The sequence below is a fragment of the Cataglyphis hispanica genome, chromosome 14 (genome assembly GCF_021464435.1).
Source record: "Cataglyphis hispanica isolate Lineage 1 chromosome 14, ULB_Chis1_1.0, whole genome shotgun sequence".
NCBI classification, from domain to species: Eukaryota; Metazoa; Arthropoda; class Insecta; order Hymenoptera; family Formicidae; genus Cataglyphis; species Cataglyphis hispanica.
Genome location: NC_065967.1, coordinates 5,968,779 through 5,984,251, shown reverse-complemented (window position 1 = coordinate 5,984,251; position 15,473 = coordinate 5,968,779). Strand labels below are relative to the sequence as shown.

At 32.5% G+C, this 15,473-nt stretch overlaps 4 protein-coding genes across 9 annotated transcripts; 3 read left to right on the top strand and 1 right to left on the bottom strand.

The window, feature by feature from the left end:
- The first annotated feature begins 585 nt into the window (after positions 1 to 585).
- On the top strand, positions 586 to 5,493 carry LOC126854781 (serine/threonine-protein kinase PLK4). Of its 2 annotated transcripts, XR_007688149.1 has the most exons (12): positions 586 to 791; positions 891 to 986; positions 1,771 to 1,984; positions 2,073 to 2,185; positions 2,269 to 2,361; positions 2,428 to 2,709; positions 2,840 to 3,379; positions 3,492 to 3,797; positions 3,963 to 4,238; positions 4,326 to 4,508; positions 4,672 to 4,904; positions 5,195 to 5,493. XR_007688149.1 is itself a non-coding variant. In XM_050601837.1 (11 exons), exons 1-11 carry the CDS (start codon positions 699 to 701, stop codon positions 4,840 to 4,842), a joined length of 2,367 nt encoding a protein of 788 aa, XP_050457794.1. In that variant the 5' UTR covers positions 586 to 698; the 3' UTR covers positions 4,843 to 5,064. The 2 variants fall into 2 exon arrangements, 1 of the variants encoding a protein (XP_050457794.1); XM_050601837.1 differs by lacking the exon at positions 5,195 to 5,493 and having other exon boundaries at positions 4,672 to 5,064.
- A 789-nt stretch (positions 5,494 to 6,282) lies between these two features.
- Positions 6,283 to 9,520, top strand: LOC126854802 (proteolipid protein DM beta). 5 transcript variants are annotated; one of them, XM_050601883.1, is made up of 6 exons: positions 6,283 to 6,509; positions 6,789 to 6,873; positions 7,869 to 8,005; positions 8,081 to 8,263; positions 8,348 to 8,498; positions 8,679 to 9,520. In XM_050601883.1, the coding sequence occupies exons 2-6, from the start codon at positions 6,870 to 6,872 to the stop codon at positions 8,990 to 8,992; spliced, it is 789 nt and encodes a 262-aa protein (XP_050457840.1). In that variant the 5' UTR covers positions 6,283 to 6,509; positions 6,789 to 6,869; the 3' UTR covers positions 8,993 to 9,520. The 5 variants fall into 5 exon arrangements, with proteins under 5 accessions (XP_050457840.1, XP_050457839.1, XP_050457838.1 ...); XM_050601882.1 differs by having other exon boundaries at positions 6,283 to 6,703; XM_050601885.1 differs by having other exon boundaries at positions 6,302 to 6,401.
- Positions 9,521 to 10,854: 1,334 nt separating this feature from the next.
- On the bottom strand, positions 10,855 to 12,568 carry LOC126854805 (N-acetylglucosaminyl-phosphatidylinositol de-N-acetylase). Its single transcript, XM_050601888.1, has 5 exons — positions 12,104 to 12,568; positions 11,909 to 11,990; positions 11,407 to 11,603; positions 11,207 to 11,337; positions 10,855 to 11,113 (listed from the first exon to the last, which is right to left on the bottom strand). The coding sequence occupies exons 1-5, from the start codon at positions 12,417 to 12,419 to the stop codon at positions 10,973 to 10,975; spliced, it is 867 nt and encodes a 288-aa protein (XP_050457845.1). The 5' UTR covers positions 12,420 to 12,568; the 3' UTR covers positions 10,855 to 10,972.
- A 512-nt stretch (positions 12,569 to 13,080) lies between these two features.
- LOC126854817 (mitochondrial fission process protein 1) lies at positions 13,081 to 14,881 on the top strand. Its single transcript, XM_050601904.1, has 3 exons — positions 13,081 to 13,408; positions 13,629 to 13,756; positions 13,831 to 14,881. The coding sequence occupies exons 1-3, from the start codon at positions 13,351 to 13,353 to the stop codon at positions 14,143 to 14,145; spliced, it is 501 nt and encodes a 166-aa protein (XP_050457861.1). The 5' UTR covers positions 13,081 to 13,350; the 3' UTR covers positions 14,146 to 14,881.
- The last annotated feature ends 592 nt before the right edge of the window (positions 14,882 to 15,473 follow it).

Below are 15,473 nucleotides of genomic sequence, written 5' to 3'. Positions count from 1 at the left end.
TCCTTCGTCCTTGATTGATTGATTAAACGCTATTTTACTCTCATTTAGTATTGTTAGGGCCACTTCGACTAAACTCCAAAAATTTTATTATTAATTATCTTACAGGCGACCAAATTGTTAGAACCTTTTATGTTAACTGTCCTGTAAGTTAATCAACGATTAAATTAATCGGAGTTTGGTCAAAATTGCCCTTAACGGCGGTTTTTTCATGCATGCGTGTTAAATATGGGAGTCAATAAAATAAGATTCTGTGTGATTCCCATTCAATTCTTTTCTTAAACTTATTTTAAAAATTTTAGAAGATTGACTAAAGAAATTAAAAACATGAAGCAAAAAATAACTTTTGCAAATTATATTTATTTATTTACGTAGCTATTTAACTTATGCGAAATCCCGCAAAAACTGAGATATCCATCCCATATACATGACTGTAAACGTTATCGTTACGTCACGCGTGCACGATTATATGCTTTTCCCTAGGGCAAAGTGAAAAAATGGTAACATTTTTTTCCTAGGGAAAAAATTGTTCTAGTGAAAAAATGCATATCCTTATTGCGCATGCGCAAAACGCATCAAATTTGTATATGGCGGGCGGCGTCATGTCGTTTGTATTTACGGTTTTCCGAGAGAAATCTCGTCCTTATATGCTGTCACCGGGTAATTTCGCATAAGGAGAGGGTTCTCGTCGCGCGGAACTGATGGTCATCGATGATCGACGACGTCCGGTCGAGCGCGATATGCGTCATTACGTCATGCCGGCGCTCTCGGCCGGCTTCGGCGAACACATTGAGGTTGGTTTTTTGAATTTGCACTGTTTGCGCCGTCGCCGCCTCTCGTCGTGGCAACCAACGCGTGCACCAAAACTCTCCTTCCATCTGTGCCTGTTGCAGGAATACGAGGTGCTGAATCTGCTGGGCAAGGGCGGCTACGGGAGCGTTTACCGAGCGAAATGTCTCCGCAGCGGCATGGAAGTCGCGATCAAAATGGTGATTTATTTATATATTTCGATTGTAAACAAGTGTTTATACGACCAAACTGGCAATTTATTGTTTGATTATTATATCACGACGTTTCGACCATATGGTTTTGGTCCTTATCAAGTGAAAGTTATAATTAAAAAGTAGAAAGAGAAAAATCGAAATGTCAAACTGACATTGTGTCAACCACTATGTTTGGAATACTGTATTCCAAACATAGTGGTTGACACAATGTCAGTTTGACATTTCGATTTTTCTCTTTCTACTTTTTAATTATAACTTTCACTGATAAGACCAAACCATATGGTCGAAACGTCGTATATAATCAAGCAATAAATTGCCAGTTTAGTCGATACACTACTGTTTATTAATTTATTTACTGGCGACATTTTTAAAATTAAACATAATATTTCGATTGTCTTTCAAAATCGAGGAGCTCCTGCTATCCAGATCCAAAGACCAGTGTTACTCCAATTACGTTTGGTCTTCGTATCGAGCATTCAGTTTGAAATTTATGTTACTGATTGATAGAATAATTTTGAAATAATGGATACAGTCATTTATCAATCTCGGCGAAAAAATTTAAATATTGGACAAATGAGATGAGACCAATATTTTTGAGATCATGACACTTGTGATTTACTCGATTTACTACGAGCCTATAAATTATTTATTAAAAAGACAAGACTTATGATGAAATTTTTTATATCATTGTTTTAGTATAAACAATTATGTATAAATGTTTAGTATAAACAATCTATGTTGTTTTTTTTATACTTATTTGTCTCTATAGATCGACAAGAAAATGATGCAAGCTGCTGGGATGGTGGGTAGAGTGAGGCAGGAAGTGGAGATACATTCACGATTGAAACATCCAGCTATCTTGGAATTGTATACATGTTTTGAAGATGCAAACTATGTGTACCTAATTTTAGAATTATGTCATAATGGGGAACTTCAACGCTATCTTAAAGCACAGGGCACCAAAGCTTTGCCTGAAGATCATGGTATACAAATATAGTTTATATATGGGCGAGATGTTATATAAAATCCTCTTTCTCAGTTACAATTGTAATAAGATCTCTATTATTTTAGCCGCCCGAATAATTAGACAAGTTGTACAAGGTTTACTTTACCTTCATTCTCATCAGATACTTCACAGAGATATGTCACTGTCTAATCTACTTCTGACCAAAGATATGCAAGTGGTACATAAAAACATATATATATTTTAGTTTCTTAGAGTAAAAAAATTCTTTTTTTCTTTTTATTTTATTTTGCATGTTCACAGAAAATAGCAGATTTCGGGTTAGCTACACAATTAACTAAACCAGATGAAAAACATTTGACTATGTGTGGCACGCCAAATTACATCTCTCCCGAAGTATGTATATTTCGGAATTGCCAGATTGCAAAATCATACTAGATTGTGATGTTAAAAAATGTCTAGGTTGCTACAAGATCTTCACATGGACCAGAGGCGGATGTATGGAGTTTGGGATGTATGTTGTATACCTTATTGGTGGGTAAACCGCCGTTCGACACTGATGCAGTTAAGAGTACTTTAACACGAGTAGTAATGGCTGATTACGTGATGCCATCTTATTTGTCGGATAATGCAAAAGATTTGATAGATAAATTACTGAAAAAAAATCCAAAAGAGAGGATACGCCTACGAGACATTCACAAGCATCCATTTATAAGAAATATAGAAAAAAACAGGCTATATAATGTAAGTAATGATATGTTAACAAAATCAGTTAACATATCAAATATGTAATTTAAATATATAACAAAAAACACCACATTAAATAGAGTTCATAAAAAAATAGTCATTAATATAATCAGTTTCATTTTTGCAGGAAAAATATGGAATTACAGATTTTTTAACTGATGGCATGATGGATTCCGGATTAGGTAGGACACTGTCCTCATACGGTCGGTCGAAACTCCGATCTCGTTCAGAGGAAAGAACAGCAACAACGCCGATAGTGCCTATGGTTAGTGTGAGAAGTGAAGCGTTATCCGAACCTATTGCAAAGATGCAGTTAAATCACAGAGCAAAATACGGGAGTTACAACGCGAAAGAGGACTCTGTGTTAATAGGTATTCCAACATCTCGCAATAAGATGCTCTCGCAAAACGAGCAGTATGATAATTACAAGTATGAGCATGACGATTTAGAGAGGCAGAAAATGACAGAAAGGCACAATAAGCCAAGAAAGGAAAAGAGCACGGAAAATCATAATACGGAAAGAACTGAGGAGAGTGCAAAATTACAAGTACCTCCCTTGAATTCCAACAGATTACAACCTACTAGGCACAGAACGAACAATGCGATTCTTACGCTTCTAGACAATGGGGAGGTGTGCATTGAGTTTGTCAAACGCAAAAACGGCAAAGTATGTATAAACGAATAATACAAAAATCATAATATAAATGGAATTTTTTTCAATGCTCACTGTATAATAAATTTGTATATTTATGTGTAATCGTGTAATTTCGATATTTTAGGAAAAGATCAGCAATGTATGCAGAATATCAGGCGACGGTTTACGAGTAGTTCTTTATAAACCGAGTACGTCTACAGAAGTCGGTTCGCAGCCGCCACCGTTGCCCAGCCGAGGTGCGGATAGTATTTATTCATACGAGAATTTACCAGCATGTCATCATCGAAAATACATATACGCGTACCGTTTCGTGAAATTGGTTCAGGCGAAAACTTCAAAATTAACGCTGTACACTCAGCGTGCAAAATGTGTTTTCATGGAGAATGGTCCACAGCCTGACTGCGAAGTGCATTTTTACAACGGAGTAAAGGTATACACAGCTATTAATTCATTGATTTCTATGTATTATTAATGTATATTTTGATAAAGGAATATAAAACTATCAAAGAGATAATGATATTAATATTATAACTTTAATATTATGTAAGTCAACAATTTAATTTTTTCTGATTTTACTTTTCTTTCTAAAAACCAGATTGTCCGAGTAGATGGTGTCGCGAAGATTACCGACCAGAACGGTGATACATTTGTTGAAGGTGAATTTTCGCCGCATCTTGAAAATTATTGCGAACATTATTCGGAGTGCTATAAACGATGCTTACTGCTGGAATCAACTTTGACATCCTTGGAAGCAGCCACTGGGCATCCCTGTTTTCCTGTGATAATTGGACGAAGGCCTAACACGGCTTTGAATGATGCTCCCCATCAGGGGAAAGAAAATATATCGCATACTAGAAACATTTCTCCAGTTGTAAGTATATAGCGAAAAATTCTAAATTTTTTTTTAGTACATTAATTGATTTTTTATTCTACTAAAATAATGTTGAATCTCGTTTAGTTGCCGTCATTCGATGGTAGCTGCTCCGTCGTTTCGACGGTGACTTCTAGATCGCGCAAGATGAATTCTGCGCATAATATTAATAATAATGCGAATATGGTAGCGGTCCCGGGAATCGGTTTCGCTTCAAAATTATCGTCCGGCGACATCCGGGTTGAGTATAGAGATGGATCCGCTTTAACTGTAAGTTGTCTTATAAATTCTCTTAATTGTTGTCTTATTAAATAATTTATTTTATAATGATATTCAATTTAATTCATTTTAGTAACATTTTATTTCACAGTTAATTTCATAGATAGTTTATTATTAACTTCAATGTATTATCTAATCGATCATTTTGTTACAGGTAAGTCCACAAAATCATGGTGGCATTACATATGAAAGTAATGATGGCAATGTTGTGCGATATAATAAGCATTACCAGCAAGATTTGGAAGTGCCGATTCAAGAGAAGCTTCGTCAATTGCCAATGGTTCTTCAATATCTCATGGAACCAAGGCACAAGTGTATTCGGTAGCTCAAATTGAAAATATTGCATATTTTGTATAATATGAATGAAAAATCACTCTCGCATCGACTGTAAGCTTATTATAGATTTACAGATTATACAATATAGATTTATATAAATAACTTATACAGATCTAAACATAGATTAATGAATATTTTTAAGTATACAATAATAATAAAGAATCGCTTATTATATTCATGATACATTTTTAATTTGAGCTTTATTCGAACATTATATATACAAAGGTATTTTAACATATTTTAATATTCATTTCTCTATTTAAAGAATCAATAAGACAAATAAGAAAGAGACAATTTGGTCAAGAAAATATATTTTTTTTAATATTGAATTTTTTTTGCAGATAGTGGAGAAAGGAAGTATGTAAATAGTACTATTAAGAGAAATTTAAGAGTAATTCTTATGGGACTTAAATAATTGAAAATTTTTCCACATTATCTGTAATATACAAAGGAAAATTCTACAAAACAAAATTCAATATCTGCTGCTACTTAAAGTAACAAACTATACACAGGTATATTTATTTTTTATTGTTTCTATTTAAAAAATATTTTTTAATTATTCTCTCTGCTTTATATATCGCTGAGTGGCAATGAGAAGCGAGTTTGCAATAAATCAAACAATAAAGTACAAAAAAAAAAGAAACATAGATAAGTGCCAATTTTCAAACTTATTGTAGATCTTTCATCAGCTGTGATTCCCCATCAGGAGCGTCCGCAGGATTTTTTTCAGGGTGGGGGGAAAAATGTTAATTTCCAGAATTAAATATTTATAATTTGAAATTTATACATCTTTTGATAGTAAAAGCTTTCTTATTGCGATAAGGTAGTTGTATGTCCAGAAAGGATGTTTCTTTGTTTCTGTTATTCTCTCTGTTTTCTAATTCTTTAAATTTTTATTTCTTTTGTTTTTTCTTGTTTTTTTTTTTTTTTTTTTTTTTTTTTTTGAAAAGCAGGCAAAATGATTTAAATTCGAGCAAGGTAGATATAAAAAAATTCTATTGAAATCAGAAAAAAAATGATTTTTTTATGGATTAGGACAGAGATCAGCAAAGTTAGTAGTACAACTTTGCCCTTCCTTTATTCAAAGGGAAACCAAATGCTTGTTGAATTTTTTACTGATTTTAAGGGAGGAAATCCCTGTGGACACTTATGTACCCCATATACATCTTTCTAATAATTTTTTCTTATCTTTGCATAATTAAAATTTAAATATTCTTATCCCATGAAGATCAAATTCGAAAGAATATTATACGAAGAACAAATCATGCATTATCCCGGAATTGATTGAAGAAGGAAGGCTCTACGACGCCGTTCGCCATAACATTTCAATCGAATCGGGGTCACAGTCGGTCATTATCATTCCCGTCAATCCCCTTCCCCCACTCCATTGAAGGGAATAATTTTTTTTTATGAGCGTTTACTACTACGGCGCGCCCTACAATCTACAATCTCTCGCGAGGCCAACGATCCCATTCATCTGCTCCTCTCGACGCCATATTGAGCGCTGTTTCTGGTCGATATCCTCTGGAAGTCGTCGCACTGTTCCCCGTAATATTCTCGAAATCCAACATTATCGTGCGCGCGCGCGCGCGATAAGATCGATAAGATTCTTCGTGCGCGAGAAATCATCCGTGAGGTCGAAAGCTGTGCTCACAGGTGGTTGATTACGTCAGGGTGCTACCTTGGGGTGTTTGGCAGATAGTAAACAAGCGAATGCGACGTTCTATACACATAACTTCATCAAACGGGAAATTAAAGTTTCATATAAAATTTATCGAATCCTTTTTATTTAATTTATCGATTTTCCCGAGCCGTGTTGTTTTCTTCTCTCTTTATAATCAGCGATTGAGGTGATTGTGATTATCCTTCGCTATCACGGCCGAGGGACGCGTAATTGCCGCGGTAATTAATTAACGAGAAACTGTAATCTCGCAGATTCCACGAACGGGCGCTGTCCATTCTTCGTTCGAGCGTTCCTAACCTCAACTAAAGTGAACTGGACGCGTACTTACGAATATGGGTGAGTCTGTCACGATAAATGGATGAAATTTTCTTTTATCCTCGTTTTTCCGTTATAAATTGATGCAATTGTTTACGATTGAATTATGAAATTCGAGTAACGAGTGTGGATGAGTGTCATATGTCATACTTGTCAACAATACGTCATATGTCATACTTGTCAACAGTCCCATGCGGTTGTAAACATTATATAAAGCTAAGTGATTGTTAATTAATCTCGTTAACAATAGCTGCACAAACTGCTAATTTTATTTTTTATAGTATAAATTATAACTGATTAAAAAAAAAAATATAAGGAAAATTTATTAAGAATGAGAAGAGTAATTGTCAGTGATGAAAGTAATTATGGACATCAACAATAATAAACGTCACGCGCCAATTATTTTAGTACGCTAATGAAACGTTCACGCACGAGTTTATGAATGAACTGAAATCATACGTACGTATACTTGCACGTACATCTCGCGTGTTATCTGACGAGCTCGTAGATAAAAGTGGTGATTACTCATCGTTATAGTCGCCTTAGTCATTGGTTGAACGTTCACGTTTCGCCTCGTGTTCTTTATTTATCTGCATTCGGTCGTCTGTTGTGATTCGTATAACAATATCAAAATGGTGAGATTGCGTGAATTACATCAGGTCAGAGAGAGTTTACCATTGCGTGGTCAATTTGCGAGTAATACGAGTATAGATCGATTTTCTGAGCGTAGTCTCCACGGCATTAATTCGAACGAGCGAACATGTAGTAAGTTTCCGAAAATACCATTTGAATGTAAAGCTAAATAATACAAATATTATCTTATTTTGCTGTAGGAAATATAGACACTAAAAATTTATGTATCTATATATGTACAATTTATTTATTTATAAATATTGAATTAGAATTGTATACTTTCACATTTTTGATATAATTTACTTTAATCGCACACATATAAATAATTCTTTAGTAACAATATAATAAACATAATAAGAAATATAAAATTTCCTTGTTTATAGGGAATATGTGCAATGATTGTATGGCTAGAGTGCCGTACGCAACTCTCATAGCAACTATAATGTGTTGCCTAGGAGTTGGAATCTTCTGCGGTACCATGTATAGAGGTGCGACATTGTGTGCTCTTATGATGGATCAGGTAAATCACTTATCATAATATCCTTTAGAAATGTCTTAAAGATTTTATATATCTCAAGTTACGAAATTGATTAAGGTGTTTCATCTGCATCTCGGATGGTTGGAAGCAGTGCAGTTGGTGTTCGCGTCAATTGGAGCTTGCATGGCAGCTTTAGGATTTATGATTTTGTGCGTCGGTTGCCTAGCAACTGGTGCTACAAGGCACAAAGTCTACCGAGCCTGGAGATCCAGAGTGGGTGGACGTATCTCCTGTGCTGTTGTATGTATCTAGAATATCAAAATCTTTGACAGCTAGAAGGCTATTTCGATTATTATCTTAATATAAACGTTTTTATTTTTTCAGTTTATGACTATCATTTATATCTTGCAAATAGCTTGGCTTCTGATATTTGCATTCCTTATTATCGTCACGCTGATATTCACTATATTCTGGGGCCTGTGTAGCAATCCACGTGTTCAATCTCTTGATGAGTGCATTAATTTTACTCAATTCAGTACGTTTTTTTATACAAGTTAATTAATACTTAGATGAATTGGAACTAGAATATCCTTATGTATTTCTTTTTTCTTATTTAAAAAAAAAATTAAATTTAGTTATTCTAATTCAAATATATCTATGTCAGATTATTATCTGTTCGAATTGATTAATACTAAGTAATTTCACACAATTTTAGGCTTTCTATTTCCAAACAACACACGGATACAGGATATGCAAGTGTGCGGACCTCAGGAGGTCAAACTATTCTGCAAAGATTTTGTGGAAAAGGCTGAGGTGATGTTCATCTTGGCGACTGCAGCGTCCATGCTGGTTATTCTAAGCCTAGTACACTATCTGATGTGCTTATCTGCGAATTATGCGCACATTCGAGATCACGAGAAGTTCCAGGAATTGCAGGAACTGCAATATCTGCAGGACGCGATCGATCCGGATTCTCCTCAACCGGGAATGGGTACCCTGGGTTCTCATCGTGGCAAAGATAGGTTCTAGGACACGGCCCGCGAGATCTTCGTCATGAATCCTTTGTAAGGGATTTATAGTTCACTGGAACACAGTGAAACCCTTACGCCCGATTGGAAATCTCTTCCAGGTATCACTTCCTCTTCTCTATGTACCTAAATTCGGTATACTGTTCATTGCGGCGTGTCTGTCGCCGTTACGATAGTTTACTGATTCGAGGATCTTGCGGGAATCAACTCTATGCCGTCCATTTTATCTGCGACTCGTATATAAACATTTACTTCGTTTTATATAAAAAAAAAATGTTTATTAGAATACGTACCGATTTATAGTACGTAATATTTTCCTTAGCATGGATTGCTCGATTCAAATCGAGATCATTCGCCGAGTTTCTTCGATCTAGGATGTAAATTATACGTTTACGATGATATCAATTCGTAAACTCGTACTCATAGGAAAAAGTATTTGAAATCTGACCTGTGGATGCTTGAAATGCAGGTGATTATAGCGCACAGAGATTTTTTTTTTCTTTGATTATATTATATTTTGTTTCGATGTGTGCACAAGTGTGTTATATGTATAATTTGCCTAATAGTATCGTAAAGTATTAGGTTGATATTACATTCATATAACAAAATGTATGTTGAACATATCGATTGAGTATCAAAGAAGAAAGGGAATTCTTAAAATTTTGCTAGAAATTTTAAAAATCCTTTATTTTATAGTCAATTGCTGTCCGACAAACTTGTCATATGATAAATATAATATCACCCTTACAAAAAAGTATTTACGAGTTCAAATCCTTGTGGTCTAATCTTTTGGTGTTAGGCTTAGTCATTCTCGGACGTGCGTATTGTCTTCATTACTGAGATTTTTTTACGAAAGAGATTTCTTTTTTTTATATACATATATACATTTACACAGTAAACAATTAAACATATATTTTCGTTACATTCCAAATATTTAAAGCATGCTGGAAAAATTCAAACTAACAGAATAATAATAAGATTTTTTCAATTGAAAGTTATAAAATCATAATGACTGCATATATTACAATTGTTCTAAATATGATTAAATTTTCATTGAATATTTTTCCAACATGCTTATATTGAAGTATATATACATTATGAAATCAAAAAGAGTTTTTTTTCATATTAAATAGCTTTTTACGAAAATTAAATGTTACAAGAAAATATAATATTGCATATGAAAGAGAATATCTATATTCATATAAAATATCTCTATTTCTTGCATACATCTATAATATTGAATTGTTGTGAAAAGAGTAATATATTTTTTCCAAATTTTGAAAAAATGTTCACTATTGAATATTAGAACAAGGAAAGAAAGTTGAATTCTCCTATATATATTATTTGTGCCAAAAAGGAAAAAAATTTTGGCTAAAAAATCTATTACTTGTATAACTACTGTTGAAACATATAATCGCGAGTTTAACTCGTTATATATTACTTGCTCAAATTTTTTATTCAATTCAAATAATATTGATTTTCGCAAAATTTATGGAATTATTCGATAAGAGAAACCTTGTGTTCTGCAAATTGAACAAAAACTGCGATTTTTTATCTATGATAAGATTACTTTATTATATACTATTGATGAATAAAAATGTACATATCAAATGACAATTTTGCATATGGAACTATGAAGAGTTATGTACAAAAAAATAGATAAAGATAAAACGGCACATAGAATGTATTTTTTTTTTTTTTTTTTTTTTCAAAGAACAAGAAGCTGATTTATTATTATGCCGAAAAAACTGCCGCTTTCTCGTTCGGAATAAACTGTTATGTATATTCTTATTATTAATGAATAAAAAAATATTTCACGTTTGTAAAGTATGTTGCATGAATTTGAAAGTGGTCATACGTAGCTTTGGTATGTAATTTTCATTTTATGTAATGTACAGTAATGTAATTCATTGGTAGACAAAGTATGTACAGTGATCATTAATTACATATTTTGTACAATTCTTTCTTCTTTGTGTAATGTTCAATCCTCATCAAACTGGAGATCCAGCTCCAGATCAAGAGCACTGACTTCTTGGAGGGTATTAATGAATGTATATCGTGAAAAGATCATGTACAACTTTCGAAACCAGACATACTGGGACTTGTGTGCAGCCATAGCACTCTACAAGGAAATGATATTGAAAAAACATTATATATAAAGATGTAAAAAATTAATAATATTTTTCCAACAAATTAGAATGCTCAACGAACTTACTTTGATTATACGTTTCTGTTCATATGTCACCAGATACCAATACGAAGCTGAGAGTAGACTGATAGGTAAATCTAAGAGTTGAATGTATTTCCTGATTATATTAACAGACTCTAACACATACAGTTTACAATCTGGAATACAGGTTTCGATTTATTAGTTTAATCTAATTGTATGTAAATTGCAAACAAATTGATGCTTACAAGGAGGTACTTTTTTCTCTATGCACAATGAAGCAATTGCAAAGTACAAAGAGATATGATTCTTATGCCGGCTAACTCCGTATTTATCAAATGTCACGACAGCATTGATTTTGTATATTTCTATATATTGTAAGATACTTTCTGCAACTGTATCTACTGGCCACTGTACATTTTGATCATCTGGTAACTCGCTACTCCTGTACATTTATTTGTTGGACTATTAATCACCAGATAGATATCTCTATGTTATCATATTTTCACTGTGCATATTTAATGCTAAATAAAATTGTTCAGGAAAATTGAAAAAATCAGACAATTAGACAATTATATTTAGCATTAAATATGCAATTAGATTAAAGATTTTATGATGTTCTTTTAAAGATATTTATATATATATATATATATATATATATATATATATATATATATATATGAATATATATATATATATGAATAATTCTTAAATATGAGTGTTTGCAAGTATTTTGTGAAACACACTCACATAATAATTGTTACATTAGCCTCTGGGATGCCCAATATCTTTGTACATTCCCATAGCTCGTCTATCCTTTTTTTGTCTCCACCTGCAAGCACACTGGTAAACATCAATAGACATTTGCTTGACATTTAGTCTGATTATTCCTGTTAGAATCGTCGATGGCGATCCTAGACGATATAGGTCGCCAATAACATGTACCCATAGATAAGCACAACAGGTAGATCTCGCTGGCCTTGGAGCGCGCTAGCCAGTAGACCAGCGGTCCGAAGAACATCACCTCGTCGTCCGGATGAGCGGTGACCAGGAGGAGCCTGGCAGGTGGACCTGGTAATTGCCAGGCGGCGTGGCCCACTCTCTTAAGGATCGCATAGAGGAAGACGCAGACGCAGAGATACGCTAACAGGGCGATCATCACCTGCCACGAGATCTCCCTGATGTAATACCACCACCAGCAGATCGCCTCATTGATCTGCAAGCTAAGATACTGACGCGCGTAATCCAGGTCGGCCATCATTCTCTGATGATGGTCGACACGTGTATTCACGATTTATCACGGATCCACCATGTCTATCCTTTGTGAATTATCGTTCACAAGCGAGAACGTGTATTCCCGTCATTGCGAAGCGATTAAATTTTGAGGTTATGTCCCTCCTAATATATACAGGGTGTCCCAAAAATCCCGGAACGGTCAAATATCTCGAAAAAAGCATTTTTGAGAAAAATGTTTTAAATAAAAGTTGTAGGGTTTTAAGTGGTGCATTAAATAGCAATGTTAGCGTGATTTTAAATAGTACGTAAAAATCACTTTTGGATAATATTATAATGTACCTTTCAAGTCTTATAACTTGAAAAATATTTAATGGAAAGGAACTTTATTATAGTGTTTTGAAAAGCTCTTAAGATAAGCTACAAGGATATCGAATTAAATGGGGGTTCTATTTAATATTTTAAAGTTGACCTTGAGATCTCCTTCATAACTGTACTCAAGGTCAAATGGGTATCGCCGTTTGATGCATCTATTGAAATCGTATAACTTTTGTATATAACATTTTTTTTCTCAAATGCCTTGTTTTCGAAATATTTTATCGGTCTGATACTTTTAGGACACCCCGTATATTATATATATCGAACTATGACCACGAACTTATCGACCTCTCGAAATTGCGTAGGTATAAATTTTTGCATTATTCATTTTATATAATTTTAAAGCAAATGTTTTGTTGTTTAATTTTTTACTCTCGTATGTAAATTGTATGTCATATTTTAAAATATTTCTAAATATTTAAGAGAAAAAGAGATTTTTGTGAGAATTATTTTTATTTTGGTCAATGTTTCTACGCCATTGTCAAAAATTACTTTGACATTGAGCGTCGTATATCGAGGCAAATCGTAGGTTATGTCAAATAGTCGGAATCAAAGATAATTGAAAAGTTAGAGATTCCGGGATGATGAATAATCGAGAAGAAGTGGACTTGTACCGGGACACATATGTGAGATATTTAGGTTAATAACAAGTAAATTATTAAGCATTGTTATTAAAATTTTCTGTCATGTTTTTCTTACTTTATATAATAATTCTATGAAACATTATTGTAAATATATTTTATTTTTCAGAAAATATACATTGACACAGCAATAACTATAGTGAAATAATTAGATAATATATGAGCATTTCAAAAACGTTTTGTTATATAGATTAATAAAATAATTTTCTTCTCTTTAGGTTATGCAAATGAAGTTGGAGAGGCATTTAGGAGCCTAGTACCAAAATCTATTGTGTGGTTCAGTTATGCACTGTCGAGTGGATATGTTCTTGCAGACACGGTGCACAAGGGTGCAAAAGTCTACCAAGTATATGATGATTGAGATTTCAGAAGTTTAATTAAATTGAACTAATTTTTAAAATAATTAATAATTGATTATAGACAGATGCTACTCCACAAAAAACTAAGAATGTTCTATTGTCCACATCGGACACTTTGATATGGCAGTCATTTGCGTCTATAATAGTTCCTGGTCTTACCATAAATAGAATTTGCGCAGCAGTTTTGTTTGCGCAAAGAAAAAGTACAAGAGTGGCTTTTAAAAAGCCTTGGATTTCAACACTTATTGGTTTGGTATCCATACCTTTTATAATACATCCGATAGATCATGCTGTGGAAGGAGCAATGGATGTTACATATAGGAAGTGGACAGGATACCATCCAAAAGCACTTTTATGTGGATTTAAACATGAGTAACAAAATGTAGTCAATTAAAGGTATAGTATATTATTAATTTGAAAGAGGTCATGCTTAAAACAATATTTTGATGAACATATTGAGGAATGTTTCATTTTTAACACAAGATAGTTAAAAGGCCTTAAATAATGATGGATTATTAATAATGATGGATAAATATAATTATATTTTTCATAATTTTTATTATTGAAAGATGATATATATATATATGATGATGATGACAAATTTGAAAGTTTTTTATCTGAAAGTTTTATTAAAATTATTTATAATTTTTTTATAATGATATACAAAATAAAAAAAAAATTATGTATAATATGAAATAAGCTTTATCAAACAAAAATATAAGAAATTAAATTTAAAGAAGATTTTATTAACAGAAACTTCAAAGAAGCTTTATTAAGATCGAAATCTGTTAAATCACTTTTTAGAGAAACATAAGCTTAACATTAGCTTAAATTTTCACGACCTCTTGATATAGATACAGTAAAATATTACTGCCAAATATATTCTAAGATAATATTACAATGCAAGATAATATTATAATATTAGTTAATAAGATAATATTACAATACAAGATAATATTACATTAGAATATTTTATTATTATAATTGCAAAAATGTTAAATATTTTTGTTATAATGTACATATTACACAGTTGTATGTGCATTAAGATTTTTAGCACGCTGGCTTTCGTGCTACAATTGTTAAGCTGTTGAATAAAATTATTGATTCTAGATTCCCTATATATTCTGGAACCATCATTTTGACTAAATATATGATTATATATATATATATATATTTTATTTTTGTGTATGTACATATAATATATATATAATATCAAAATCACAATTAAATTATATTTATTTCTTTTTTCAAATTAATATTTTCTACGAATGCAGATTATAACTATTTTTTTTTCTATATCTTTTATTAAATTAAATATAAAAATTAAAATGATGTGCCTTTTGATAAAAAATTGAGAAATTAGTAAAAAAGAAAAAAAAATTGCGATATTGAAGGAATTCAGATAGTTCCAGAAAATAGAAATAATTTCGCATGTCAGATACGGCGAAAGGTTCTACACGGCTTTCAACAGTTAATAACAGCGCGACGTGGGTACATTCGTTTCATGAAAATGTATTATATAAAAAATAATATCGTGTGTTGTGGCAGCATTATAATTATACGTAAGTAGTCGATTACGAGATCCTATCTTTCTGTATTTATTACACATTTTCCTTGCTATCGCGACTAAATCTAAAATCCGCTTATGATAAATGAGATTTTAATCGATATACAATTTTAATAGCGATTCGAGCAAGTTTTGCA

Excerpts from the sequence above, each read along its gene's own strand:
- LOC126854802 (XM_050601880.1), top strand. The coding sequence starts at position 7,485 with ATGGTGAGATTGCGTGAATTACATCAGGTCAGAGAGAGTTTACCATTG. Across the intron at positions 8,264-8,347 it reads GACGTATCTCCTGTGCTGTT|TTTATGACTATCATTTATAT; the intron begins GTATGTATCTAG and ends TTATTTTTTCAG. Across the intron at positions 8,499-8,678 it reads CATTAATTTTACTCAATTCA|GCTTTCTATTTCCAAACAAC; the intron begins GTACGTTTTTTT and ends ACACAATTTTAG.
- LOC126854817 (XM_050601904.1), top strand. The coding sequence starts at position 13,351 with ATGATGAATAATCGAGAAGAAGTGGACTTGTACCGGGACACATATGTG. Across the intron at positions 13,409-13,628 it reads CACATATGTGAGATATTTAG|GTTATGCAAATGAAGTTGGA; the intron begins GTTAATAACAAG and ends TCTTCTCTTTAG. Across the intron at positions 13,757-13,830 it reads AGGGTGCAAAAGTCTACCAA|ACAGATGCTACTCCACAAAA; the intron begins GTATATGATGAT and ends AATTGATTATAG.
- LOC126854805 (XM_050601888.1), bottom strand. The coding sequence starts at position 12,419 with ATGATGGCCGACCTGGATTACGCGCGTCAGTATCTTAGCTTGCAGATC. Across the intron at positions 11,991-12,103 it reads CCTGTTGTGCTTATCTATGG|GTGGAGACAAAAAAAGGATA; the intron begins GTACATGTTATT and ends GTGTGCTTGCAG. Across the intron at positions 11,338-11,406 it reads AGAGAAAAAAGTACCTCCTT|ATTGTAAACTGTATGTGTTA; the intron begins GTAAGCATCAAT and ends CCTGTATTCCAG.
- LOC126854781 (XM_050601837.1), top strand. The coding sequence starts at position 699 with ATGGTCATCGATGATCGACGACGTCCGGTCGAGCGCGATATGCGTCAT. Across the intron at positions 2,710-2,839 it reads AAAAAAACAGGCTATATAAT|GAAAAATATGGAATTACAGA; the intron begins GTAAGTAATGAT and ends TCATTTTTGCAG. Across the intron at positions 3,798-3,962 it reads ATTTTTACAACGGAGTAAAG|ATTGTCCGAGTAGATGGTGT; the intron begins GTATACACAGCT and ends TCTAAAAACCAG.